Raw genomic sequence first — 27,761 nt, 5'->3', positions numbered from 1 at the left:
AAACTCTGTCCATTCTTGATTTACATTGGAAAACAGCGACTACATTTAAAGCTGTTGGATGACAGACTGTTCTCTGTAAGTTACTGAAATCCTATATGACAAAAAAAATCAAGTTGTCCAGCACACTAATCATGTTTGCCACGAGTCCTGAAAATGTAAGTTTGGCAAATTGGGACACTTCTAGGGTGTCATCTCTATGTCCAATTTACCCGAATTCATCCTGTGCGTATCAGTTTGGTAATGTAATGCAATAGGAATTGAAATGTGTTTAAAAACAAATGTACCGGACTGACTGTGGCTATAATTTCGAGGTGTAGTACAATAGTTTTCCAGTAGATGATGCAGATGTTCCTACAATTGAGCATTAACATCTTCGCTGTCACATTGTGCAGTCTGTATTTGATAAAGTTCGCTTGTGAAGAGTTTTATAAGCCTACAATGACACATTTCGTTCGCTATATTGATTTTGTGGTCTACAACACGACTTTTGTTCCAGCGACTCAATACCCAGATGAATTTGTGCCCTTAGAATAAACGGCAAATAAATACGTGAGGTTGTGTAGTTTTTCCTCCGCCGTCGTGGGAATGACGTCTGTTATGAGTTTCAGTAACTGCTGCCATATGTTTGCTTCTTTGGCTGGAAGAGAATCGGAGAAATGCTGTTCCATTTCAACGTGTTTGTTTTGAATTAGTTTAAGCCACTTTGGCATGTTGGTGAAAACAAGCCAAAGTGGTTAAAGTAATGCAAAACACAGTGAGATATACCAGGGGGATTGTTAGTGATGAAGGTGAGGATGGTGTTTTTTCTGACGATGATGATGTCATGGGCATGTTGGGTTGCTGACATGTTATCACATGTGATCATGTAGTAATACCACAAATTAATTACATCAAAAATCACATTATGTTCAACAATATGACTTAAAATATGTTAGATCAGTAATGTCATGCAATTTTGACAAATACTTTGGCACACTTGACTGAAAATGTTTCTAGAAATGTCTAAAAGTTTTCACTAAAGGCTTAAGCTTAAATTGGGACTAGTTTGTTAACAAAGCTAAAATTAATGGACAATTAGAAATAGATGTTTCTAAAAGAACTCAAGAGCTCAGAATACATCAACGTTATTTCTATATTTTTAGATACCTTACAAAGTTTTTGGATCTGGTGCTGAGTTTTTTAAATATCCTTTTTGTTCCATTCTAAATGAGAAAACAAGATTGGGTTTGTCCAAATACTTAAATCACACATTAGACACCCTCAAAACATTCAAGTTAAAATAAATGTCACATAAATAGTCACATTATTTTGTTTCAAATAGCCTACATTTTGCAAAGTATAATAGCCTAGTGAAGATTTTTGAACTTGAATCCCCCCAAAAGAAATCTAATATGTGATTTAAGTGTTTCCTTACTTTTTGAGCAGTCAGTGTATTTTCTAAATGAAACTTACAGCACGCTATTCATGATGAAATTGTCAAAAAGAAGCCCCTTGTTCACGCCTTCTGCTAAAACCAGTACAGCTCACCCAAACAGAGGGCGATTCACGTGTGCTGATGAAAAGAACAGAGAGACAGCGGATAAGACGACAGAGTTTTCCTTTCCCTCACCTACCAGCATCTATAAGAGATTCCTCCCAAACTCACCTCCCGACTACAGCACGGGCGTCCGATAAGACCTACGCACACACACACACACACACACAGAGAGAGAGAGAGCGCACAAGCGCTGAAGAGAGGACAGGAGAGAGCAAAGTTAGTCAAAACGGAGCGCTTCAATTCATTACGCACACATTGCCACGAGGAAAAACACGGTGCCGAGTCCATACATTCAGCTTCAAGCTATATTTTTATCACGAGCTTGCTTGGGGACGGGATTTAAGGAATTAATCATCACTTCGGAGAGTTTAAAGAAAGTTTTTTGGTGGATTTTGTGCGTCTGGAGAGGTGTAAGGATGCGCGTCTCCGTCCTGCTGGTTCTGGTGCTGCTGTGCGTTCTTTACGCAGGAAACGCGCACAAACTCTCCGCGCTCACGGTGGGTCACCGGGACACATTTTTTATTATTACTATATTATTGATTTATTTTTCTATATAAAATATCATTACTTCAGTATAAATTAATTTGAGCTTTGAATGTCTAAAACCCATAAAGCGATTATAGGCCATAATGTAATGATGTATGGAAATTATATAGTTAATATATTCTAAAATGCTGGCTTATTATTCTTTGGTAATTGTGCTTCCTAATAGGGCTAATAGACATTTATTATATTTTTATATCCTCGTTTGATCTCACTGATATTGTGAGGAAAAGTTTACATACTTTTTTTCCAAACCTAAATTAGTTGCCTTTGTTCAAGTCACATTTATTTGAACATTGTTTTATAGCATAAGGGTCATTGTCCCAATCTCACAGAAGGTAGCACAAGAGTTTGTGTGTATTACATTTATCAGGTTGATATTTGCTCAAGTATTTGTGCTCAGACACTAGAGTAAGATGAGACGAGTAATCACGGGAATCCTGTTTGCAGCGGAGATGTTTGTGTACTCACAGACTCAAAATTCTTCAGGAGGGTAACCAGAGATCCACATGGTCTCTTTCGAATGATAGCAAACACGCACAAAGCTACAGGTGCACTCCAACCTCATGCTTTACCCCTTATACAGGGACTTGGCTCTGCCCTCCGCGCAGTATGAACAGCTTGAGGTTTTCTCGCTGGTTTCTTCATGGACGCCTGCCTGTGTACACAGGGTTAGAGCTGCTGATTGCGGGAAGCCGCTCCCCATTAACTGAGTGAGAGAGAGAGTGTAGCTCGTCCCCTGTGGGACACGGTTGGTAGAGAGAGACGCATGGGTTTGGACACAGAGTGTCTTTGATGGACTACGAAGCCCAGGCATTTATGTCTAGCCAGCTCAATCCACACCGAAGGTTTGCACTTTCAGTCGTGAAACAGACCACTTTCTAATCCATAAATGTTGGTAAATACTCAATATTTGTGTAGCGGTGAGAAAATCTTAAATCTATGGGTGCCTTGCAGTTGATGTGCACACTTTGCCCTAACCAACGCTATATATGCAAATAAGATTCATTGTTTTATTCTGTACATTGCTGAATGTTAAATGGACAGAACTGTGTTTTGAATCTGTGAAGGCTTGTCACGTGTTTTTAGTTTTCACGTTAAATATTTGAGGTCTATATGTGGCATCCCCAAAGAGCTGTTTTCTTAATCCGCGTGTTGAGACCGAGCAGCGTTCGCTCTGGAGTTTTCACCTGGCATTCCCTGCGTGGTGCTGATGGAGGCTGTTAGCACCATCGGCACAGATACAGTCGCTGTCAATGTTTCTCTGCTGGCATCTGCTACAGCTCGGTCTTCTGGGATGGCAGCTATGTGGCACGGGCATGAATCAGGGCCTGTGATGAAGAGGTCTCCCGGGCACCTGCATCAGCCCATGCCGGAAGAGAGAAGATATGCCGTTATTTGAGAGAGAGAGAGAAAGTAAACAAGCTAATTCATTTCACGTTAGCCCTGTTTATATATCCTAACTGTCCCAAGATCTGTGATTCACCTGTACTGGTCCATCGAAGGGCTCGGTCGGGGATGTATCCTGTGCCGTAAGAAAATATTTGAAGGCTAAATCAATCTGAAGTGGATTATGTGAAGGAATGCACGGTGTCACACTCGGAGTGCCGTGATTTACGGAGGGACGCTATGGCCGACGCCCCTCTGCTCATTATTTACAGGCTGAGAAAAGATGCCTTTACATTAAACGTTAACAAATGGCTGTGGGTTGTTAACCTGGGGGTCGGAGGTCGTCCCATCTCACTCTTCTTACACGGCCTGGCTGAGCGGAATGTGGGAGGCAGAGATGCAGTTTTGCACTGCAGACCCTCATCTAGATTCACACGCAAGCACACTTATACCATAGATATGAAAAAATATTGAAAATGAGGACAACCTAGATGTCCTCAAATGGGAAATCGTGTCAGAGTTTGTGCAATTATCTTTGTCACAATTATGCATTTGCTTGACACTTTTATCTAAAATTTTCCATGTGGATTGAACCTGTGACCTCTGCGTTGATAACATAATCGACTCTTCACTGAGTTACAGGTATTCATTTATTCAAATGCTTCAAAAGGTTCTTCACAGAGATGCAATAGAAGAACCATTTAGTCAAAGTTTCTTCAAATCCCAAAAATGTCAATTCTGTCTTCATTTACTCGCTCTCAAGTTGTTTCAAAACTGTAAAATGTAAAGAAAGATATTTGGAAGAATGCTTAAAACCAAACCGTTCTTGGCCACCATTGACTGCCATAGTAGGAAAAATGACAATGGTTGTCAAAAGTGCCCCTGAACTGTTTGTTTTCCTACATTCTTCAAAATATCTTCTTTTGTGTTCAACAGACCAAAGACATTTATTTAGATTGTGAACATAACTTGAGAGTGAGTAAATGAAGACTTTTTGGTTGTTTTCCTACCAAACTAATGATATTTCTTCCCCCTAAACTGAATAATGATCTTTTTTGTACTTAATGATGAGGAGAAACACATTTAATTTAAGTTTTAAAAATAAGTTTTGTCAAACCACCAAGATGCTGTTCAGAAGTTTGATGTACCTCAGATCTTCCAGATAAAGCATCTGGCTGTTGTGTTTACTTCTGTTTATATGAGCTCAAAAAATCAGACTGCTGGTAAACAAAAAATGTATTTACAATAATATGCACGTACAGTGTATATGAAATATGTAAAAAAAATGAAAACTCCCTCCTAAGTCCCAAAAAAACATTGCTTATTGAAACGAAGCTATGTGGCACATTCCGAAATTGTATTAGAAACCTCTGCGGATCGCATATTCACGCCAACAACATCATTTCATTATTTTGAAAGTCAGTCCGCTCAGCTGCGGTTTAGTAATAAGGAAGTAGGGTGTAGGAAACAATATAAGGCCACATGGACATAAGTTGTCTGTGCCAAGTACCTTTGAAAATCATCACTGCAGAAATGCTTCTGTATTTCTACAAATATAGCAGCACATTTTCCACATTTGCTCTTTAGTTTGACTCCAAAACCTTTTGAGAGGTTTCCTATTGGTAAGACGAGGCTGGTAAAAGAGTTGCTTTTGGTGTCAAAGAAAGAATTCTGCAAGAATCTGATGTGACTCTCAAGAAAGCAAATATGAAAATCAGATGCATTTTGTTTGTCATTTTTGTGATATTTCACACATCTCTTCTGAAACTTTCTTCTGAAAACATCTCCGGCTCAAATGGTGCCCGTATTCGTACGCAAAACTGTGCACCTGCACGGGAACGTTTTTCTTTTCAAGTTCTTCACACTACTACCAGCAGGGCTTTCCCTTTTCTCGCCTCCATTTTTCACAGCAATTACAGGCTTTTCTCTTTGATTGAGTTAATAGACTGGATCTAGGCTGTCACTTTTCACCACGCTGGAGACTAACGATGCCTAGCCAATCCCAGGAAGCCCCCGTCGGGACCCTTTCACACGTCCTCGCCCTCTCTCTCGCTCTCGGCCGGGCCTCCATTGACCCATTGCGGCCAAGGTGTGAGGGGCCTCTGGGTCTGTGGTTGGGCGGCCCCCCCATCCATTTGGGGCCCCTCGGACCCCATGTGGCCCTCTGTCAGCCACAATGCTCTCTCTGCTGGAGATTGGCCTCTGAATCACTGCTTTCAATCCCACAATGCTTCACTGCCAAAAGGGGGTAATAGGATTGGAAGTTTGTGTGCTGGTGGGTCCTTGAAAATAATATGTCATTTTTTCCTCTCCGTCTCGCTTCATTTCTTTTTGGTGCTTTTTTCGTTCTCTTTTATCTGAAATGATTTTGCTTTGAAGGAGGGGGTGGTTGGCAGATGTGAATGACTAGTGGAAGTGTCATGGATGTCGTGTAGGAGATATGTTAATAAGATACTCATACAGACGCTGAGTTCCAAATCTGGTTAGAATATATAATCAAAGATATATTTCATTCATATTTTTGTGTTTTATTTGGATGCCAGAAATGATTTTTGCTGTAGTTTTGATGCTATGGGAGAACATTTTTAACAAGTTTAATAAAGAACAACCAGAAGACGCTGGCATTGTGACAGTGAGGGTTGCTACGAAATTGTATTGTTTTTGAAATGCAGGTTAAAAATGGTTAAATTACAGGAAGAAACTCCAAAATCACAGGTTTGGCATAAAATACCATGAAACGCATGTTGTTTTACAAATTTGTCTGGCAGTTTTGCAGTCTTGGTGACTCGCAAAATGTTGTTTCTTTGGTTGTTGAGAACGGCGACTTTAAAATCTCTTGAAGGTCATGTTTGATATTTTTGTAACATTCGCTTATTGAGTCAAGGCTCAGGTGAATTGCTGAGGTAAATTAATAACCGACATAATTATCAAGATCGAGTCTTTTATGCTGTTTTAAAAATATAATAAAACTCATACACCTGATACACTGTAGTTTGCCTCACTTTAATTTTGTCCCCCCACCAAAAAGAAATACTTTAACCAAGTGTAGTTTTTTCTACATTTTGTATTATGCATCTTATATTTCATTGGTTTATTGAAACCACTTTCGGCCACTTTCGTATGTAGAGAAGAATATAAATATGTAATCTATAAATTGATCATACAATTCAGCATTATAAATTTATATAAACACCGTATCTGAACTTAATTCGAAAGTTTTCTGTTGTGGTATTTTTGTGACCAGCTGTTGATCCTGTATCCAGACAGTTGTCGTGGGTGGCTCGAGATTCCCCTGGCGATCGTTCAATAGACGTGTCTTGGTTTGGCCGCATCTGAATTAGCTGGTGATTATTTGGCTGCGTCGGGGTTCGTGGGGTCTAGTTTGTGACGATCCCGACTGTACTGTTGACACACTAAATGTGTCTTGGCTGTGATGAGTCCTCTGTGGTGGTCTTGTTGGTTTTGTCCACGTTTGGTGCACCAGCTGTGACCCGATTGAACCGCGTTGGCCGCGAGAGCTCTTCAGCCATCGCTTGACTGAGTTCGGGCCTTGGCGGCCGTCATGAAATGGCGATTGTGGTTCGGTCGACGGCGCTCCGGGCAGAATATGTTTCCTGACATCTCTGTCGGGCCTCCTGCGAGCTCCCTGACAGAAGAGCTGAGAATGACGAAGCGGAAGGGCCACAGGGTCACAGCTGCAGGAACGAGAGGGCGATAGAAAGGGAAAGAAAGTGCCTGTGTGTATGAGAGACACAAAGAGAAGGCAAGAGAGAGAACAGAGAGAGAGAAAGACTGTTTGTCGGAGACAAAGAGAGAGATGGAAAGAAAGAGATTTTGTGGTGGGAATAAGAGTTTGGGGTGGCGGTGGGGGGTCAGTGTTGAGCCGTGATCTCAGACAGCAGAAGTCTGTCAGTCACAAACATGAGACTTAATGTTCATGCATTCAGAAGTATTCTGAGCTAAAAAGTGGGCAGTGATGATGAAGAGAACCGTTGTCCTTTTCTAACACATTTTGGTCTGCGACCGTACATTACTTGAAATAAAATGGAAATGGCAGTTTCACTGCAATGAAATGAAACTGCACAATGTTCAAAGAAATATGGGATACATTAATGCCTAAAGTTATATTGATATTACATTATCAAAAGTGATTTTTTTTGTCTAGTGTATTAATTTAAATGAAAACTACTCAACGGTTATAAATTCTTTGCGGATGTCTACCAAACGTTACGTTCGGGCAACAAAATATTTGTTGTTTACGCTGAAATGGTCAATAGAGCTTTATTATTGTTTTACTGTAATATTCCTTTTTTATATATGTTTTTTTTATTCACAAGGTACGATATGAATTAGCCGCTTTGTAAAACGGGCCATGCAAACCAAATATGCATAAACATGCAAACTGCCATAATTATTATTTATATATTTGTTCTCTGATTTTATTAAATAAAGTTGTTTCAAACATTACTGCAATCTCATTTAGGATGTGTTAGTTACTAACGCATTGTTTTATGATATGTTATTTCATACATTTTGTGTTTATTTTGTGTAAAATAAATGAAAGTGACGACACAGGTTGTGTTGTCGCAGAATAACACAGAGATCTGTTCCGTTAAGGACACGTTTTGTGCATTCTCACAGAAATAACAAAGTTTGTTTTGTTTCTAACGCAACCTTGTACATAAGGTTCTTGTCACAACTATAGTTTGAAATAGACATTTTATGTATGAGAAAGCAAACATTGCCTGTTTTATCATGAAATATTTGACCTTGAATAAACTACACACCCATTGAAATGAGACCTGTTTAATATTTTTAAAGAAACACCGGAGAGAAATGTGATCCTTTAAGGGAAAATCGCTCTATTAAGTGTTGTAAACTCTCAAATTAAAGACTTTTGACTTTTGAGCGATTCATTTCTCTTGTGGGCACAAACACTACAGTAATAATAAAAGACTCAAGACTCAATAAACAATAAGTCCATGTACACTCACGGTCTTTATCCGACGTGCCCGAAGCAGCTTATTCCCTCACACACACATACACTTCCCCAGCATTCATCAACTGAAGATTTACGATCAGAGATGACAGCACCTCTGTCTCCCGTCGCCAGGGGCAAAGGGATGATCTTTAAACCCCCTCTGAAACCATCTTCCAGGTGCAAAGCTCCCTCGCCGGCACACACACACAAAGTCATTTGTAGGATGTCATCCAGCGCTAATTTTTGAGTGCTTAATGATCCTACCCATCCGTTTGATATGAAGGATCTGCTTCCTTTCAACACCGCTTTCATTCGTTGTTTTCCGCCGGCTGATTTATTGGCCACAGGTGAGCATGCGTCTATCGCAGCCTTTTAAAGTCGGATTTACATTCTCCGGCTTGTGCCAATAGATCTTCATGCTAACCTACCCAAACATTAAAGCAACACCTGCGCAGGTAATGTCCCCAGCACAAAGAAAGTCCATTTCCTGTGAGCTGATATTTGCGATGATGAACGTTCCTGCATCGAACAAAGAATAAAATACACAGCGCTTTCCCATGTATTCAAGCGACGTTTTGTTTTGCGGCCGTACCTGTGCAGGTGTGAAGGTGTCAGACAGATAAAAGCACTACAGGAGAAGCCATCAGCACCTCATTCACCCACGATCCTTCATTCCCAAACAAGACCTGGCATAGGACGCAAGTGTCAAAGGGGTCAACGAGCACCAAAGTTATTTGACTGTCTGTGTTGGGTTTTGTTTGCGTGTGTGTTTGAGTATTTGTTTGTGGATTGATCAGTCCGTGAACGACGGAATGCAGGAGAGTGTAACGTGTTGTGAGTTTTAAGGGTGGACTAAAAAAAGACGTGTGTGTTTAGAGATGGGGACCGAAAGGAATTTCATGAATCTGTTTTAAATTGATCCGTATTGGTTCCATTAAAGGTCCACTTGTGTTTATTACAGAGTCGGGGTTGTTGTTCTATAAAAACACGATAGAAATACGTTTTGATGTTTTCTTTTTCTGTTCTTTTGTGGCTCCCATTCATTCTCTCTCATCGCATTTATTTCAGAATGCAAACACCAGAACTCTCATTAAAACATCGTTTATTTTGTGCCAATGAATAGTTGTGCAGAAAAGCGGACTATTTCAGTTTCAATATTCTTCAATAATCTTTATCGTCATCTCTACTTTATTACAGTTAAATTCCTATTTTGCCCATGCATTACAAAGACCATCAAATTTGAAAAAAGGAAAAAGGTGCTTCAAAAGGTTCTTTGATGCCATGGTAGAACCTTTTGGTTCCATAAAGAACCTTTAACATCTGAATGTTCTTCAGATTTAAAAAAAGGAAGAAAGAGATGGTACTTTAAAGCAAAAATGGTTCTTCTAATTTACAGTATAAAACATAAATATAAAACGCATATTAAATAAAAAGAATAAGACCAAGTGTAGTACGAATTAAAAATTCAGGACTGTATATTTATGCTCTTGAGTCACACAATAACATCGGAAATCTAAAATATAATTGTATGCCATATTTGTGTGTTTTGTATAGGTTGTACAGTTTAACTCACCACATCCCTTTTCCTCATCCTCTCTCTTGTTTCTGTCTCTCTGTAGTTTCTTCGTGTAGAACAGGATAAGGAATGTAACATGGATTGTTCCGGAGATGATCGTAAGATGCTGTGCGCATCCGATGGCCGGACCTTCAGTTCCCACTGCGAGTTTCTCCGTGCAAAGTGCAGCGACCCTCAGCTGGAGGTCAGCCGAGGGCCATGCAAAGGTCAGAGTTCACCAATCATGTGTGATCTGTTGCTTGGTTGGGCTGATGCCCCGTGAGGGTCAGGGTGTGAGGTAGACGGGGTTAAATCCATCCGGAGATAAGTCATTCTTCGAGGGGATGAAAGAGATTTTTGGCCGACCCAACCAAACATGGATTTACAAAACCGCATGAAATCTAAATGTTTTTTTTTCATTATCTTTTATCTAAGTCAGTGTAGATGTAAATGTACAGCGGTGCATTCATATGTGTGAGGGATTGGTGCTCATTTTTGTGAGGGGAGGGGAAAAATATTGTCAGTGCCCAAAGATGTCAAAGGTCAAACGGCTCACAAACCCTCTTATTGTTTTGCGCTCGGCAGGAAGACTCTCGTCCTGTACTGCAGAGATCTCATTTATTCTCCCTTTTATTCCCCACTTCTCTTTTTCTACTAGTCAGCACAATGTGTTGTTCTCACATTGAGATTAAAAGGATGTGAGGACAAAAGGGTACAAGGGGCACGAAAGAGTCCAATTGTCAAAAAGATAAAAAGGAATGATTTGACGATTAAACGAAAGGACGTTTTTCTGTCTAGTGACACTACTGGGACAGAAATGAAAAACTATACTTGAATGTGACTTTTACCGTCTGCTATTGTTTTATTTTCCTCTCTTAATCATTCCTCTTGGGTTTGTTTGTGTTGGTGCTGCATGTCATCTCGAAACGAGACAGTTTTAATGATTTGCCCAGTGGAGAGAGTGACTATATGTCTGAATTGAAATTCATTTTCAAGACTGGTGAGACTTCAGTCTGTGAATTTCTCTGCCCGGCTGTAGTAATGACCACAGCACGCACACATACACGCAAGTATGTACACACACATAATTTTGCTGAACGTCATCAGTTCAATACAGAAGGAGAAAGAGAGAGCAGATTGATGTCTGGTCCAGGTCCCAGCCGCACACATGTATTCAGCACTTGTGAAACATCTTGAATTGTTCTGTGTTTGAGAGGTCATTGAAGAAGAAACTTTATTTCCTGCTTCATTTTCTTTCGCTATTACAATTCTTTCCTTTCCACCGAAAAGAAAACACCAACGCCACATCAGTCAGGGAAAGATTTGCCTGTCGATTTGAATTTAATGCGTCCTCTCCACGCACGGTCTGCTTTTTATATCACGCTGACAACATTAGCAGAATTGTAACTGCGTCTAAAGTGGAATGATGGGAAACTGGAGTTATATATAGAAGGGAACTGGTTGAGGACAGAAGTTGTGGATAAATGAATCATCAAGTGTAGTACATTTAAAGAGCTCCTACCCTTTCCTCGTCTGACAGCTAAGTAGCGCCACCTAGATGATGGGAAAGTTAATGTAAGTTCTGATTTCAGGGATGGTTAAATGAACATATAAACCATCTGACCTGTGGATTTGCCTGTGTTGTGTCTGCAGATACGCCCAGATGTGTGGCGGAGAAGAAGTACACAGAACAGCAAGCTAAGAAAGTCTTCCCGCAGGTGTTTGTACCTGTATGCAACCCCGATGGAACCTACAGTGAGGTAAGAGTTACAACTGACAGATACAGTAGCTAGACGGCCAATCAGGCAGATGGCCATATCAGACAGATATCAGATAGATAGATCACAGAGACCGATAGGTCAGACGGACAATCCCGACGGATAGGTAGATAAGCTAGACAGATGAGACAGACAGACAGACAGACAGACAGACAGAGAAACGTACAGACAGTAAGATGATAGATGGATGGATGGATGGATGGATGATAGATAGATTGATAGATAGATAGATAGATAGATAGATAGATAGATAGATAGATAGATAGATAGATAGATAGATAGATAGATAGATAGATAGATAGATAGATAGATAGATAGATAGATAGATAGATAGATAGATAGATAGATAGATAGATAGATAGATAGATAGATAGAAAGATAGATAGATAGATAGATATAAAGAGAGAGAGAGAGAGAGAGAGAGAGAGAGAGAGAGAGAGAGAGAGAGAGAGAGAGGAGATAGAGAGAGAGAGAGGAGATAGAGAGAGAGAGAGAGATAGAGAGAGAGATAGAGATAGAGATAGATAGATAGATAGATAGATAGATAGATAGATAGATAGATAGATAGATAGATAGATAGATAGATAGATAGATAGATAGATAGATAGATAGATAGATAGATAGATAGATAGATAGATAGATAGATAGATAGATAGATAGATAGATAGATAGATAAATATAAAGAGAGAGAGAGAGAGAGAGAGAGAGAGAGAGAGATGACATATCGAGACAGACCGAGACAGACAGACAGACAGACAGACAGACAGACAGACAGATAGATAGATAGATCAGACGAAAAAGTAAGACAGAGTGACGGATAGATATATAGATAGACACACGTTATATAAAATGATTAAGGATTCTTCTCCTCTCATTGTTTGTGTTTTTGAACAGATCCAGTGTCACAGCTACACTGGTTACTGCTGGTGTGTAACGCCCGGTGGCCGACCAATCAGTGGCTCTGCAGTAGCCAATAAGAAACCTCAATGTCAAGGTACCGCCCGCTTCTGCCGCTACTTTGTTTGTTTATGGCTTTATTTCTGCGTGTGCTTGTTTAAAGTGTTCTGTTTTATTTGCAAAGGAGATTTAAACATCATCAGTAATGTGATCAAGCAGTGATCCTAATGTTGACAGAACACTGTGTTTTGGAAGAGGAATGCAAGATTTGGGCGAGCCGGAATCTCACCAGTCACTTGAAAGTTGTCTGGAGTATAAAAGTGAAAAACAAACCTCTCAATCTTAAACCTCTTATTTTCAGTTATTTTACCGATTGAAATATTTATAAAAATACAAATGTCTTAATTGATTAAAACTGAGTTAATGCTGTGTTGTCATCACTACAGTAGAACCGAATGTACCAAACCCAATGAAACTCAAGAACTAGCCTCACGCTTTGAGAAGCACTGCTAGAACGGACTTAATCCTAATCTACAAAAACCTTACAGCATAACAATACCACATAACCAAAGCCACATGTCGACTGTCAGTAAACCGCCCGAGAACTCACAAACACAAAACTTCAGACTCTATCACTGCAGGCCATGGCTTTCTGAATCATGACGTTGTTGGCTCGGCTGTGCAGAACCACAAGTTCACTATAGAAAAGACCAATTAGATGTAATTGCACATGCAACAGCTTAATCAGTTAGGTCTGGAGGAGCATCACAAACCCAACGTGCATTTGGCAGGCGAAACGCAAACATCTCTTAAAATCCTAGATAGTGTCATATGGTTTCTACCCCCTGCAGACCCCATAACATTATTATTTTCCCTTGTAGAGAACTGAAACATAATTAAAAACATACGTCACTTTTAAAGAATACATTTGCACATGATCGGCTCTTCCTGGAAGACAGGCGTGCTCTGATCTGCCGGACACATTTAGACGACTTTATGAATGATGAATACAGATTCTCTGTGTATGTTTGCTATGTTAGCAGTAAGTGTGATTGTCTTGTTGATTTTTAAGGTTCCAAGAACGGAAAGGTGAATCCAAAAGAGCTAGGAAAAGCAGGTAAATGCCCTTACTGTCACCGTTTTCTAGATTCTTTCTAAAAATTATGTTTAAACGTTTCAATTTTGCTCTGTATTAATCCCAAGTAATATTAACATATTTTAATATGTGTAGATACAATCAAGCACTTAGAAAGGGTTGAGAGTTTTACTATTTAATCTGACATTATAAGCTTTATGCTTAAAGTAGTGACATTTCAAAGTGTTTCCTAGATAAAGCTAATATTTTAAACGTGTTTAAACATTTTAACTGTTAAAACATGAAATTGCAAGTTAAAAAAAGGTTACTTTTTAACATCAACATCTTTTTGTGGGTTCATGTAAAGTCAAATCATAAGGTCAAATGATGTGAGTCTGACAATTTTCCCAAAATCGTACCAGACAGTTCAAATCAGGATTATTTTGTACATCACTGAAAAAAAAGTAAATGAAATGTTTTTTATATATTTTTTGTTATGTAAGTATATATTGCTTAATTTCTTTGTGTTAAGTTTTTGCACACAGTCAAATTTACAACAAAGAAAACTTGCACGAATCACACAAAAATTAAGTAAATCCTATTCCAGTGTTGAATTCCTTTTTTAACCCAAAACATTTATCAACTGCAGCTATAATACTTTTTAACATTATAAAGTAATGCGATTGCAAATTTCTGCTGTTAAGTTATCGGTTGTTTTTTATACACAGTATGTCCATGGTGGACAGTAATGTTTTGTGAAATGACCTGTTTCAAAGTGTTTGTGTCCACACTACGGGTTGAGGCTTGCCATTCTAATATTTTGTGAATTGAGAGCGCCGGAGTTGCTTCAGGGCTGAAAGTAAATGGTCGTATGTTCAAGTCGTTAAACAGAGAGACGCCATAATAACAGCTTTGGCCTTTCACAGTCGTTAAATGAAATCGAAGGGCTTCACAGTATTGTCTCAGTGCCCCGGAGAGCACGAAGCACTTCATAGACGTCATGTCTCTTCTGTCCGGATGAAATCTTCCCTAGCTCATTTTCATTTTAAGACGGAACGGATCACCTGATCTCTGGAGTCACTTTTTCTTGTTGTATTGAACAATTGTACAGCTGCCGTGTCCCGAGGATGCTCAAAGAGGTTTTGTTTTTATAAAGGAAAGAAAGAAACACCAAAAGATTGAAAGGTGCAGTTTCTCTGTTGCTCTTTGATGAGTTAATGGTGATTCTGCTGAGGTTAACCACACCTGTGACTTTCAGCGTTAAAATTCCTGCGACTGCTCTTTGTGTGTGTCCTCCCATCCCTGTTTTCCTGATCTCTTCACAAAACGAAACTCATTTTGGAGCACTCCGGTATATTTTACACACATTTCTGTATTTGTAGCTCTCTGCTGTTTGTCTTTATAAACATGCGTGTTTCATGTCAAGCAAAGAGTGTTAATGCTTGAACCGTTTTTATTCTTCCAGTGTGTAAAGTACAACCACTAAACCCCCTTTGGCCCTTTCTGTTTCTCTCATTACCACTTTTCCTCCTTTATTCTTTTCTTCCATACTTCTTACCTTTTAATACTTAAATCTCTCTCGGCCGGGCAATGTGCAAATGCATTATAGCTGATGTTATGTGACGGTCTAGCTAACTCTTGTAATTGTAGTTTCTTCGCAATTCTTTTCCATTCTGAATGCAGATGATTCGGTCACTGTCGTAATGGAACCCCAGCCGTCCACGGATGAGGAAGGTGAGCGTCACATTGATTCACTCAGCAGACGTTTTTATCCAAAGTCATAAGCCGATTATTCTATAAGTCCGAATAATAAGCAAATTAATAGTACACACAAATATTCAGTGAAATTATTTGTTTTATTAATTATACATTTTGAAGTATATTTTTAATTGACAATGCGCTTAAAAGAAATAAGACGTACTAATTAGGTTGATTCAATTAAGTATACTTGAAAGTGTACTTTAGGTGTAGTAAACTTAAAGTATACTGACATATATATATATATATATATATATATTATACATTTATTTCTGCAATTACCTGTCAACTGAAACTTTGCATTCTTATTTTAAGCTAAGAAGTATACCAATAGCACACTTATGCAAACTTTTTTGTATGGGTGGACCAATACTTGACAATAAAAAAAATCTATCAATGAGGGTGTTGCGAAGGATTCTGGGATTGTTTCAACTGTGACAGAAGCATGCCATTATGCTTTAGATTTGAAACCAAACAACGCATTTTATAAGAGATTTGACTGTTCTGAACAGCATTTAGGTTAGGGGTGCAAATGCTCTCTAGGTAGACTGAGCTCACTAGGCTTAAAACTGAGTTAATATTTTGTGTCTCGTGCTTTTTAGATATCATCTCTCAGTACCCCACACTGTGGACAGAACAGGTTCGGAGCCGGCAAAACAGGACCAGAACACAATGTGAGTTACCAACAAACATCTGTTACCAGTTTTCAACACAACAACATTTACAAGAATAACCTGAGCTGGGCCGCTTTCGGTATTTTGGAGAAGACAGAAAATCATAACATGTTAACTGTTCTCATGTATCGTATAAAAACAAACTTGGACTTTGTCGTCAGGTCTGATCTTGGTGCATTTCCAGCACATTTTCTCTGTTTGACTCAGGGCTTGACTGAACGGAGACTTTGACAGCATATCAGAAGAATGTGATTTTTAGATGTTTTCAGACATCTGGAAACTTCACATTTAATTTCACTACCATATCTATTTCAAGTGCTTCTTTCGAAATTCGTCTGAAACTAATCAATAAGATATAAGTAAGTCATCCGTTGATAAAGGATTGGCAGACTGGCCGTCAGATCTGACTGCTCAAATCTGAAAGTCCGTTCGCAGCGCTTGGTAGGATATTAAAGTTGTCAGTTGTGTTTTCTTCACATGATAAGGTAAAGTTGAGCAAGAGAAAGATGAAAAATGATAGTGATGTTCAGAGATTCAGCTCAGCTATTGTCTGTCATGTTGATCCGATGAAGAAATCAGCCGATATGTTGATAAAACCCATCTGGGATGAACTGCACATCACAATCCGATGATCCCGATGACGTTACTGCACAGTTTACGTGTTTCTTTAGTTATTTTATGTTTCTGTGAATAGCTTGATTGCAAAGTTCTCTTGATTTATTCCCAATAAAAATGTCAGAGCGGCGAAGTGAAAAGCTGATGGTTTTGATTATGTATTTATAATTCCTTGGGATCTTTAGGATTAAAATAACCTGCTCAGAGACAGACAAACATAAGGTTCTTAAAAGAATACCATAGTATTGCAGGAGTGTCCCACCATCACAGAGGAAGAACAATAAAAGGGTAGAGCAGAGAGGTTGAAAAAGCACTTCCTTTTCTTTGTGTGGTATAGTAATCTTGCTTACATTAGATCAGGCGGCTGAGTTTCGCTTTAATGTGCTTTAATGTGGCACAGCACACACATGTGATGGGTTCCTGATGCACAGAAACCTCACAGCTCGAGGTTTGTGCTCTATATGGTCCATTCATTGGTTCCAGGTTTTCACTTGCATATATTTAAAGGGATAATTCACCCAAATGTGAAAATTATGTCATAATTTATTCATCCTGATGTCATGCAGTGCAAACTGCAACCAACGGCTCACTCCACCATTCACTCTCAAAGCACTACGGTGGCTGACACAGCACTATATCGTCACGTTTTCCCTTCTTTGCTGAAGGATATAATGTAGTATATGTAAAACGCGCTCTGTAGAGCGGTTTGTCTGTTTAGGGCCACTGTATAAACAACATGGCGAATTCCATGTAAGGGGACAAACTGTTTATGTAGATAGAAATAGCTCATTCTAAAACATAACGTACATTAGGTCTTTATTCACCTCTGTCTCAACTCATTTTTTCTTCCAAAAATTTGACCTTTAAATCATATCCTTAATAATTACTTAAAGGTCTAGAGTGGGATTTATAGCGGCCACTAGCTCTAAGTTTGAGAATTGCAACCGATCTCTCAGTCCTCCGCTGACATCTCCCTTTCGAAATACGACGGTGGCCACCACAGTACAAAAAGATGTCTTCTCACGTTGACGCAGGGAAGAGATCATGTATATTAGATTGCATATCTGTCGATAGATCCTCCTAACAATCCCACATTACTTCTTAAAAAGTATAGTATAATTCAAGTATAGTATAAATAGTATAGCTATATTCAAATCATAAAATGTTATAAATAATAATATAAATAAAATACAAATATTGTATAAGAATTCGTTTGGCACAGTCTGCTTACTCACTTTAATGGAGAAAACAGCACTTTCGGGTTGCCAGGTAATATCAAATGATACGTGAACCTAAAACCTAAATGATCTGATTCAGAGTAAACACAGATGCTCCGTATCCTCTTTCCACGGTGAACTGTTAAACATCACTCATCCACTGAACACTGACGCACACCCGCTCATATTGTGTCTTTCTGTGTTTCTCTCTGGCTTATTTTACCCCAGCGACCTCATGTGATCAGGAGCAGCTGACGGCACAGGAAGAGGCCAGACAACATAAAAATGGAGCTGTGTTTGTGCCGGATTGTGCTCATGGAGGCCTTTACAAGCCAGTACAGTGTCATCCTTCCACTGGGTACTGCTGGTGTGTTCTGGTGGACACCGGCCGGCCTATACCTGGAACATCTACAAGGTGAGAGAGAATGCTTTTTGTGCATTTCAAATAAAAACCAGAGCTATGGCATAGTCCAACCATTCAAGTTGAATTTACTCGTATACTGCTGCCAGGAGGAAGAGATCTCATTTCAGCGTTTCTCTTAACCTTAGCTTTGTAAGTTATTTTAAACACTTCTGGAGCCCCAGAGAAACTAATCCCTCCATTTTTAGTTGCCAAAATCCAACTTAAACGCTTCCTTAGTGTTGAAAGGGGAAACCCACCACTTGCCTTTTAAAACTTTAGGTGCCAGTACATCTAATATACACCCGGGGCCCCATTATTCACCTTACCTTACCGTGGGGTACAAAATAGAGCTTTGGCAACCCTCAGGGGCCCATACTTGGCCCTATCTGATACAGTCTCCTTTAACATGTAGGTCGTTCAGAGAGGTAGCAAGAGCACATTTCTGATCACAAGTCAAAAACAGCAGTCTGTCAAAAGGAAAGTAGTGCAAGAAAGATGGCTTCATATGTTGAATCGGTGGTCTGCACCTACAACAGTTGTTGGAGATCAAGGCTGACAGAACATTGTTGCGTGTTTGCCGATAGTCTGGTGTATGCAGGGGTTCAGTTAATGAGTCACAGGAGTGCTATGGAGCGTTGCTGTGGATTCCTGAGCATCACCGAATGTAGTATTGAGTTAACAAAGGGCCAGGCAGTTTGCCAGACAGCGCATTAGAGCATGCTTAGAAGTGCTACCTTCCCATCAGCCTCCACTCTCTCTCTCTCACTCTGGTCTAGGACAGGTAATAATATGACTTAAGCGGAAAGGTGATCGGGCCTTCTCAATAGCAGTAGAAATGTACTATATAAGAAATAAACCTAAACCTATAATGACCGTGTTTACTCTCCAAGCGGGGCCATGAATGTTACTTTGGGTGCAAAGCTTTTATTTTCCAACTTTTTTTCACTCTCTCTTTCCATTTTCTTGGGGGTGATTGCATAATTTCATGTGTAAATGCACGAGGTGGAAAGGAGAACAGCAGCGTCTTCTCGTCTCAAGGTTTTCCTCCAGTTGCCGCTGTGTAAGAATGAATAGTAAAAGAATGACTAAAACCCAGCTAAAATCATTTTATGTGATTTACTATTTTCTACATAAAACCGTCCTTCATAATGTAAAGCCAACATAACCTTGATATCTTAAATATTGACTCAGTAAAGCCATGTCAAAAATTAAAACCATTGTGAAATTAATGGTTGAAATTTCAATGAATGGACTGGTTGTTTAATGGCAGAATTAGATCTTTAGACTTTAGACTGGGTCACAAAATCAACCATGCCAAATAATTGGCTTTTTTTTTCCCATTTTGAGATTACTTGCATAAGCCAATGACCCCATTTAACAGATCGAAATGATTGTAAATACTGTAGATAGAAAACCTTTACTTTAAGCTATCTCAATAGATTGAATGCATTGTAATGACCTGATCTTGGGATAAAAGTGTCTGCCAAACCATAAAGATTGTAATATATAATGTCTACTATAGACAGTAGATGCTTAAATTTAAGAAAGTGTTGTGTGAAATATGTTGCTTTTGTTAAAAGTGTTATTTCTGAAAATTGTCCACCCGAAAACATATATATTTGCATAGCTCCACTAAGTATCTTCATTCCAAAGTTTTCTTTTTTTTACTATTGGTGGAAAAATTTGTACTTGTGAGTGAAATAAAAATAAATTGCTTCGTCTTCTCTCTACTTGAAGATACGAACAACCGAAATGTAATGGAAATGCCAGAGCTCATCCCAACAAAGCCAAGGACCATTACAGGAGCAGACATCTGCAAGGTGAGCTTCTTATTCAACGGTGTTGAATCGGTAAAAACCAACATTAACTGTGAAAATCCATTTGAACAAAATACATAAATATAGCAGATGCAATTTATAAATATGAGGAGAACAATGAAGCGATTCATCTTAAGGGGCAATAATATGAGAAGTGCTGAGATACACACAATGTCAACAATGAATTTCAACAATTTTAAGAGACACCTGTGGGAAGAAAGAAAAGGAAACATAGAAGAGAGTTGTTTAGATCTGTATAAATTCTGATTGCTTGGATTTCTGATGCAGTCAATGTGATACAGTCAATGTGAAGAAAGGAAGGGATTATTGTCCGTTCCGTATATCCTTAAAGATCTGAACATCACTGGGGTCAATTTGAAGGTCCATGATCATTTCAGTGTGATCCTGACTGTTTTGTGAATCTGTCGCAATGCGATGCCGGCTTTGCAACAAAGCTCTTATTGAAAAATGCACAAATTTTAACAAAGAACACATATTAAGTCCTGTTTCTCATTTCACAAGTCTTAAAGGCCCAGCAGCAAATAAATATATAAATAAATACAGCCACAATACCTGCATTCATACTGATCAAACAGGTTAGTTTTTATATTCAATGCTAGTGTGTGTTTATCTTTATGTATGTGTTTGCATGTGAACTCGAGCATGCACAGGTGTGTGTGTGTACATCTACAGTCCAAAATCATCTCAAGGTTTCCCACGACCTCACGGTCTGCGCAGACAACAGATGTTAACAGATGATCTCGCTGTGGAAAAGGGAGGTAGAAAAGATAGATTACGATAGATAGCACGAGCCAAGGCGGATGACAGGGAGAGATGAGTGTGGGGGAGTGGCCATCATGAGAAACGGAGAGAAAGCAGACGGACGACGGCGGAAAGGATACAAGGGCGTGACTTCTATTTACAGCATGAGACTGAAGTTACTGCGCTTTTGTTTTAATTTAAATATGCATTACATGGGTTTTATTAAGTCCGTTTTTTATTTGACATTGTGGTAAAATCATAGATATGTAGTGTTGGGTTAGATTAGGTTACTTTATTCATACCCGCAGGTAAATTGTTTTGCAGTAAAACAGAGAAACATTAACATCCATCTTGAGACGCAATTTCAATAACATATTATGACACAACAACATTTACAATCACATGCTACCTAAAACAAGCTACATACCTACAATCAACCATCCTACAGTTAACACAGTTAAGGCAGCGGGAACAAAGCTATTTTTATATCGCTTTATCTTACACCTTGGGACTAAAAACCTCGGTCCAGGGGGAAGAAGCTGAAACTCACTATGCATAGGGTGCAAGTCGTCATTTGACATAGAAGAAGCTATTCACTGTCACTGTTTAGTATACAGGAATGCTAGATCCACCTGTGACTCACCAACCAGTCGACGTTCGGTCAATATGACAGTGTGAAAGCATCCCTGCAAAAAGCCACATATGAACTTGTGACGTCTACCAGTGAGTCTAAATCATCACAATAGGACTGGGTAAAATGTCCCAATCAAGCAGGATACAGATTCCTCTGACCATATTCTTATATCCTCATCTTTGCTTTCTCTCTCTTTAAGACAGTATTATATATGTTCAGTAAATGAATACAACTGTGATCAGCAGAGCCCAAGGGAGGAAGTGGGAGAGATTTATAGACATCCTTTACAGACCCATAACATAGATCCAAAATCCTGTCCCTTCTGGTAGCACAGGAGACATATTACAGGAATGTTTTAAGAGTCTGTTTAAGAGAAACACGATTAAAGTCACCAAGGATAAAGTTAGGAGCGTCCCTAACCACCTTTCAGCCCCGTTTACTGTGGTCTCTGTACTAAATCAAAGATGATACTGGAGGCAGGGTCCCCCTTCGGGTGAATGTAGATTGTTTTTATTAAAAGTTGTGGAAACTCGTAGATAGAAAGGGCGCAGTGATACCGATAAATGTTCCACATTTGGAGAACAAATGCGCTCTCTGACAGTCACAGGGGTAGAGTAACGTTTATTGACAGATAAACATACCCTGCCTCCTTGAGTTTTCCCCGTTACCTCTGCCGATCCAGACGAAAAGGGAGCTCCGAATCCATCTATGGACAAATCAGTGTCCTGGTCACACTCGGTGAGCCATGATGTAACTGTTCCAAAAATCCATCTGGTAACAAACATTTCACTGAAGTTCGTCGACCTTATTTGCTTTTAAATTTAAGCATTTAGCAGACGCTTTTATCCAATGTGATTTACAAATGAGGTAAACAACAGAAGCAAAATCTGCTGACCTTGTAGCAGTGGGCAGATCATTCTACAAATGTGGAACAGATCCAGAGAAGGTGTGTGAGAATGATTTTTTCCCTTTTTGGGATTGCACTACAAGACGTTGTTCATTTGCAGAGCGTAGGGAACTGGGGGGTACATAAGTCTTTATAAGCGTGTGAATGTGAAGATAAGCGGGTGGTGACCCAAGAGGAGAGCGTTGAATTTGATGCGACCGACTATAGGGAGCTAATGTAACTTAATGAAGAGAGGAGTGACATGTGGAGCTGTGTATCATCCGCATAGCAGTGATGTTTCCGAATGACAGAACCTAGGGATGTTATGTATACAGAAAAGAGCAACGGTCCGAGCACTGAGCTCTGAGGCAGAGATGTTTGGAGAACTCACCTCTCCAGGATACTCTAAATCACCTACCACCATTGTAGCACCATTGCAGAGACACCCATAGCATATTACTCAGGGATCGGACATTACTCATAATCGAGGGATGAGGAGCAGGTTGAGCCGCTGCTTCTTCTTTTTTGTCCACAAGAATATCTTAAAATAAAGTTTGGTAAGTAAACATAAATCCATTTCCCGATCTTAACTAACCAGGTTTAGCTGGAGAAGCATGTCTCTGGAATACTGTGTCCTTATACTGTGAATACTTTATCGGCATAAAGTTACACGGATGTTGCAGGCAACCAGTAAGTAGGCTATAAGAAAAGCCCAAACGCAACAAAATAAGAAAAATAAATTTTAGCCAACTAAATACGAGAACACTTATTAATGTCTTAAAATAAAAACATTAAAGAGACTGCTAAAAAAACTTAAAAAACACATAAAACATCCACACAAGGACGCTATAAACTCTCATTCACTGTCTGTCGGTCGCTGCTTGGGAATGCACCCCAATTTTGTGTCCATTTATTTGTCTTATATTTGACACCATGCTATTTTGATCAATTTCATGGTATGTTTAGATTACAGGTCCTTCAAGGATACCATGTTATTCGAAATTCACTTATTTTTTTTAATTATGACACCTGGTGAATTTTGACTAATAGGATTATCTACATACTTTAATTAAGATTAAGTTTTTGAAACAGTAGGAGGTGTGAGAATGTGACCCCATGTTTTAGGTGAACCTATGTTTTCTGACAGATTACTACACAAAAAATTTGCAACATTTTCAACTTTTAAATAAATAAAGAAGTAAAATAAATTCAACAATGTGCACCAAAATCAATTTAAATGATTTTATATTGCAGTTTGCATAAACGGATGAATGAACATGTTTATTAAAATACCTCTGGTTTTATGGGTATAATCTTTTTTTCACACCCTAGTGCCCATTAGGGTCAATAGATACATTCTTAGCTGTCTGTGTGTCCACTTACCGTAACTAAATACGGGGGACCAAAAGTGAGCAAGTCCTCCATTTGTAATACTACAAGTGTATAAAACACTAAAATAATAATAATAGTAAGTAAATTGAATGTTTTCCCCCTTTTTTCTATAATGGTAATTTTTTTTACCATATTTATAAATAACATGAACAATCTGTAAAAAAAACTGTAAAATTACACTTTTTTAAAGGTGTATATAATGTCCTAATTTAGAAAGATAAGTAAACATAAACATCTTAAACAAAAAACAAATGAGGTCATAATGTAATTCAAAAAATATTTTTGTGAAGGTAAGATTTAAGGGAAGATGTACAGACGGTGTGTGTAAAATATGAATGAATAATAATTGAAAAACAACACACACTAGACTGCATCCTATTTAAGGTATCTTTCATTGCTCCTTATCAGCTGCTCAATCATGCTGCACTCAAAACCCACCTCCATCCCCATCTCCTCCATATCTGCCTGTATCTGTCGGATCATTTAATTTAATCCTGTTATGCATCATGAACTGTTCCGTGTGTTGCTGCGCTCCCGGACGGAGAGTTTGCCCAGCTTCATTCATAAATATATACTATTGTTAAATATTCAACGACAGTGGTCTTAACAGAAATATGGGGCAGGAATCAAGAGCTTCAGGCCTTTGTTGACATCTCGCAGCATTTTAATCGGGTGTACCTTTCAGCCAGAAATGAAATGTATTCGGCAACACAAGACAAGTTGATCTCTGAAATGTAATAGATAGTTCTCTGGAGGGTCTGGACTACAATAAATGTTAATGTTTTATGCAAGAAGTGAGAAGAATGCAGGTGTTGGTATGAACAGATGGGTTGGATATTTAATTGTGTCTGGACTCTGGTGAAGAGCTGAAGCTCACGCAGGTCTTCATAAAATGTGCTGCAGTGGACACCAACTCGCATGCATGTTTACCTGGTCACACACGCACACACACACACCTGTTCACAAGGACCCCAGTATGCTATTATCTCCCACCCCCGAGAATCTCTATCCTCGGGGCATGACTGTAAACAGCTCAATATGCAAATCTTTTCGGCCTGAAAAACACACACACACTTTCTCTTCTTTCTTATGGTTAGATACATGAAGAATGTACCCTGCAAAACAAAAAAAAACTTAAATAAATGTTTCTCCAAAGACTTCAATTCATTTGAGATTCACTGCCATGTACATGTAGAAAAGTAAAAAAATGTACAAGAATAACAAGAAATAAGAAAATAAGAATTGCTAGACAATAAGACTGTATATGTATATATAGTGTGCTTGTATACCATATACCTTTGGTAGTCGTATTGTGATTGGCCAGAACATTATTTGACATTGAGAATGTCAGATTACTGAGGTTTGTGTATGTAATAAAAATGTTCAGTCCAATCATCAGTTCCCACAGGATTGTATTTGCCATCATTAACCCATCAGACATCATTCTTAGTTTGATTGGCAGCTGTCATTCCTCAGACAGGATAGGGGAGGTCTGATCTTTACAACAGGGCGGTGAAAAGGGCAACACGTTGTAACATACTTTAACTTTCCATCTTTATGTGCAGTTTCTTTTAAAACGGTGAAACGTCTGTTAGTTTTACATCTTTGTGTTTATTGGGCCCCCTAAAGCGCTTACATCTACCATTCTGGTGTTCTTTTAAGTACCATGTAAATACCATGATAAATAAACTTGATAGCCAACATGACTATGAAATACACCTTTAAAATACAAAATTTTAAGTTTACCCGGCAAAGTATTTTTTAAACATCATACGCACATTGTACTATGGTATCATCACAGTGCTTTTTTATCTACAGTTATGTCAAAACACATCTCACATGAAAGCTTTCTTTCCATCGTTCACTGGATATGGCTTTGATTTTATAACAGCAGCTTAATGGCACTAAAGACCAGAGAGGAAGAAATGAACGATTTTAATTTGCTGTCAAAAGTAAAATGTTTTTTATGGCTTTATTCATAGGACATCCTCATAGTGTTTCAATATTGTCCTTGACAGAAATAATACAAATGTGTTCTGCATCTGTGTCATCTCCAGACACAGCGTATTCTTTGTTTTATACAACAGAACAGGTCAAAACTGATTCAAGATCAGCTGTTTTGTAGGTGTTTCAGTAAATCACGTGTTTCTGTTTCAGGATGTCCGGGGGGGAAGAAAGCAGAGTTCCTCACTAGTGTCTTGGATGCGTTGTCTACAGACATGGTGCATGCTGTGACTGACCCCGCCACTGCTGGCAGGTACAGTCAACAACTTGAAAAAATAAAAGTTTATTTCAAAGAAAACATTTTAAAAATGAACAGCTGACTTAGGGCTGAATGTACAGGTCGGGTGCATGAAAATAACATATCCTGGGGTGAGTAAGTTATTAGCTGACTGATGTTCCGATTCACGTCCAAAAAGAACTTGGCCACCTGCAGATTTGAACACATTAAAAAATTATAAGAAGTCATTATGAGTGTTAAGAGTTTATGAAAACAGTCAAAGACATAAACGTACGTTTCGCATTTTGTTATGTGATTTCACGAGTTTCAGAATTGCAAAAATTGATACACGTGTAAACGTGGTCAGTGATTGGTTAAAAATTCTAGCATTTGTACTCCCTTCAGGATGCTGGAGCCAAACCCCAGTCATACTCTGGAAGAACGAGTGGTTCACTGGTATTTCAGTCAGCTCGACAAAAACTCCAACGGCGACATCGGAAAGAAAGAAATCAAACCCTTCAAACGCTTACTGCGCAAGAAATCCAAACCCAAAAAGTGTGTGAAGAAGTTCGTGGAGTACTGTGACGTCAGCAACGATAAGGCTCTGTCTCTACAGGAACTGATGGGATGTCTGGGAGTCACAAAGGAAGAGGGTAAGTCAAACAATATCACCACTATCCATCAGACACTCCTTCAGGGATTTTATGGGGTGTCGTTTTGAGTCTACTGTACGTTTGTAAGACCGTGCGATCGTTTTATGACAATGAGCACATTTGTTGAAATGCTTTCTCAGAAACAACCCGTATCGCTGTCATGTAATGCCCGTAAAACTTTCTCCTTGCTTTTTCACTCAGGGGCTAAAACAGGTGAAGGCACAACCTCTAGCAAACTGGTGAGTTAATGTCTGAACCTGTTAACATTCACAACATGCCTTCCAGCCCACCTCTCTCTCTCTCTCTCTCTCTCTCTCTCTAAAAGATTACAGAATGCTTTAAGAATTGCGTTAAGTAACATGATTATTTACTGTTTAACAGGCCAACGTGAAATTCTGACAACGTTAAAATCCCATTGTCATGATTCTCTCACTGTTCATTTATGTCGCAGAACCTGTCAAAGAAACAAGGCTAAAGTCACCTCTGAAATCGCCCGTGCTCCTGTCTCGCAGACCCCGACCCCACCAAAACGACGACGGAAACCATAGTCTTTGCACTTTGTACTTTAAAACAATGTAAATTCACTTTGTAGAAAAAACGGTATTTAAACAGACTGCTGAGTATGTGAATGATGTAGTTAGAATTGTTATGTCCTTACAACAACAGCGAATTGAATAATAATAATTTAACACATACAATGTATGTGTCCTTTGTGAGTCAAAAACTTTTCTAAGTTGTACAAGTTGTATTACGTGTGTTGTCAAGTCAAGCCTTGTTGTTCTGTTACACATTTTGTTTATCTTTATTTTGGGCTAATCTATGGATAGTTTGTAATGCATCTAAACTGAATATTAGAAGTCTCATCTTAGTTTTTATACCAAACACCAATACTGCCTGAGTTTGACTTGGAGACGTCCAGACATGGATATAAACTGTTAAATGATGAGTAGAAATAAAGAAGTCTTTTGTATATA

General features: G+C 38.9%; 1 protein-coding gene across 2 annotated transcripts; it reads left to right on the top strand.

Moving 5' to 3' along the window:
- Positions 1 to 1,534: 1,534 nt before the first annotated feature.
- smoc2 (SPARC related modular calcium binding 2) lies at positions 1,535 to 27,761 on the top strand. 2 transcript variants are annotated; one of them, XM_079472366.1, is made up of 13 exons: positions 1,535 to 2,034; positions 10,070 to 10,232; positions 11,659 to 11,765; positions 12,678 to 12,777; positions 13,753 to 13,797; positions 15,439 to 15,489; positions 16,116 to 16,187; positions 18,248 to 18,434; positions 20,160 to 20,242; positions 26,071 to 26,170; positions 26,540 to 26,787; positions 26,989 to 27,026; positions 27,239 to 27,760. In XM_079472366.1, the coding sequence occupies exons 1-13, from the start codon at positions 1,954 to 1,956 to the stop codon at positions 27,260 to 27,262; spliced, it is 1,299 nt and encodes a 432-aa protein (XP_079328492.1). In that variant the 5' UTR covers positions 1,535 to 1,953; the 3' UTR covers positions 27,263 to 27,760. The 2 variants fall into 2 exon arrangements, with proteins under 2 accessions (XP_079328492.1, XP_079328491.1); XM_079472365.1 differs by having other exon boundaries at positions 1,558 to 2,034; positions 15,406 to 15,489; positions 27,239 to 27,761.

Source organism: Barbatula barbatula (genome assembly GCF_947034865.1).
Source record: "Barbatula barbatula genome assembly, chromosome: 14".
Taxonomy (NCBI): Eukaryota; Metazoa; Chordata; class Actinopteri; order Cypriniformes; family Nemacheilidae; genus Barbatula; species Barbatula barbatula.
Note: the sequence above shows the minus strand (reverse complement) of the source record. Positions and strands in the feature narration are given on the sequence as shown.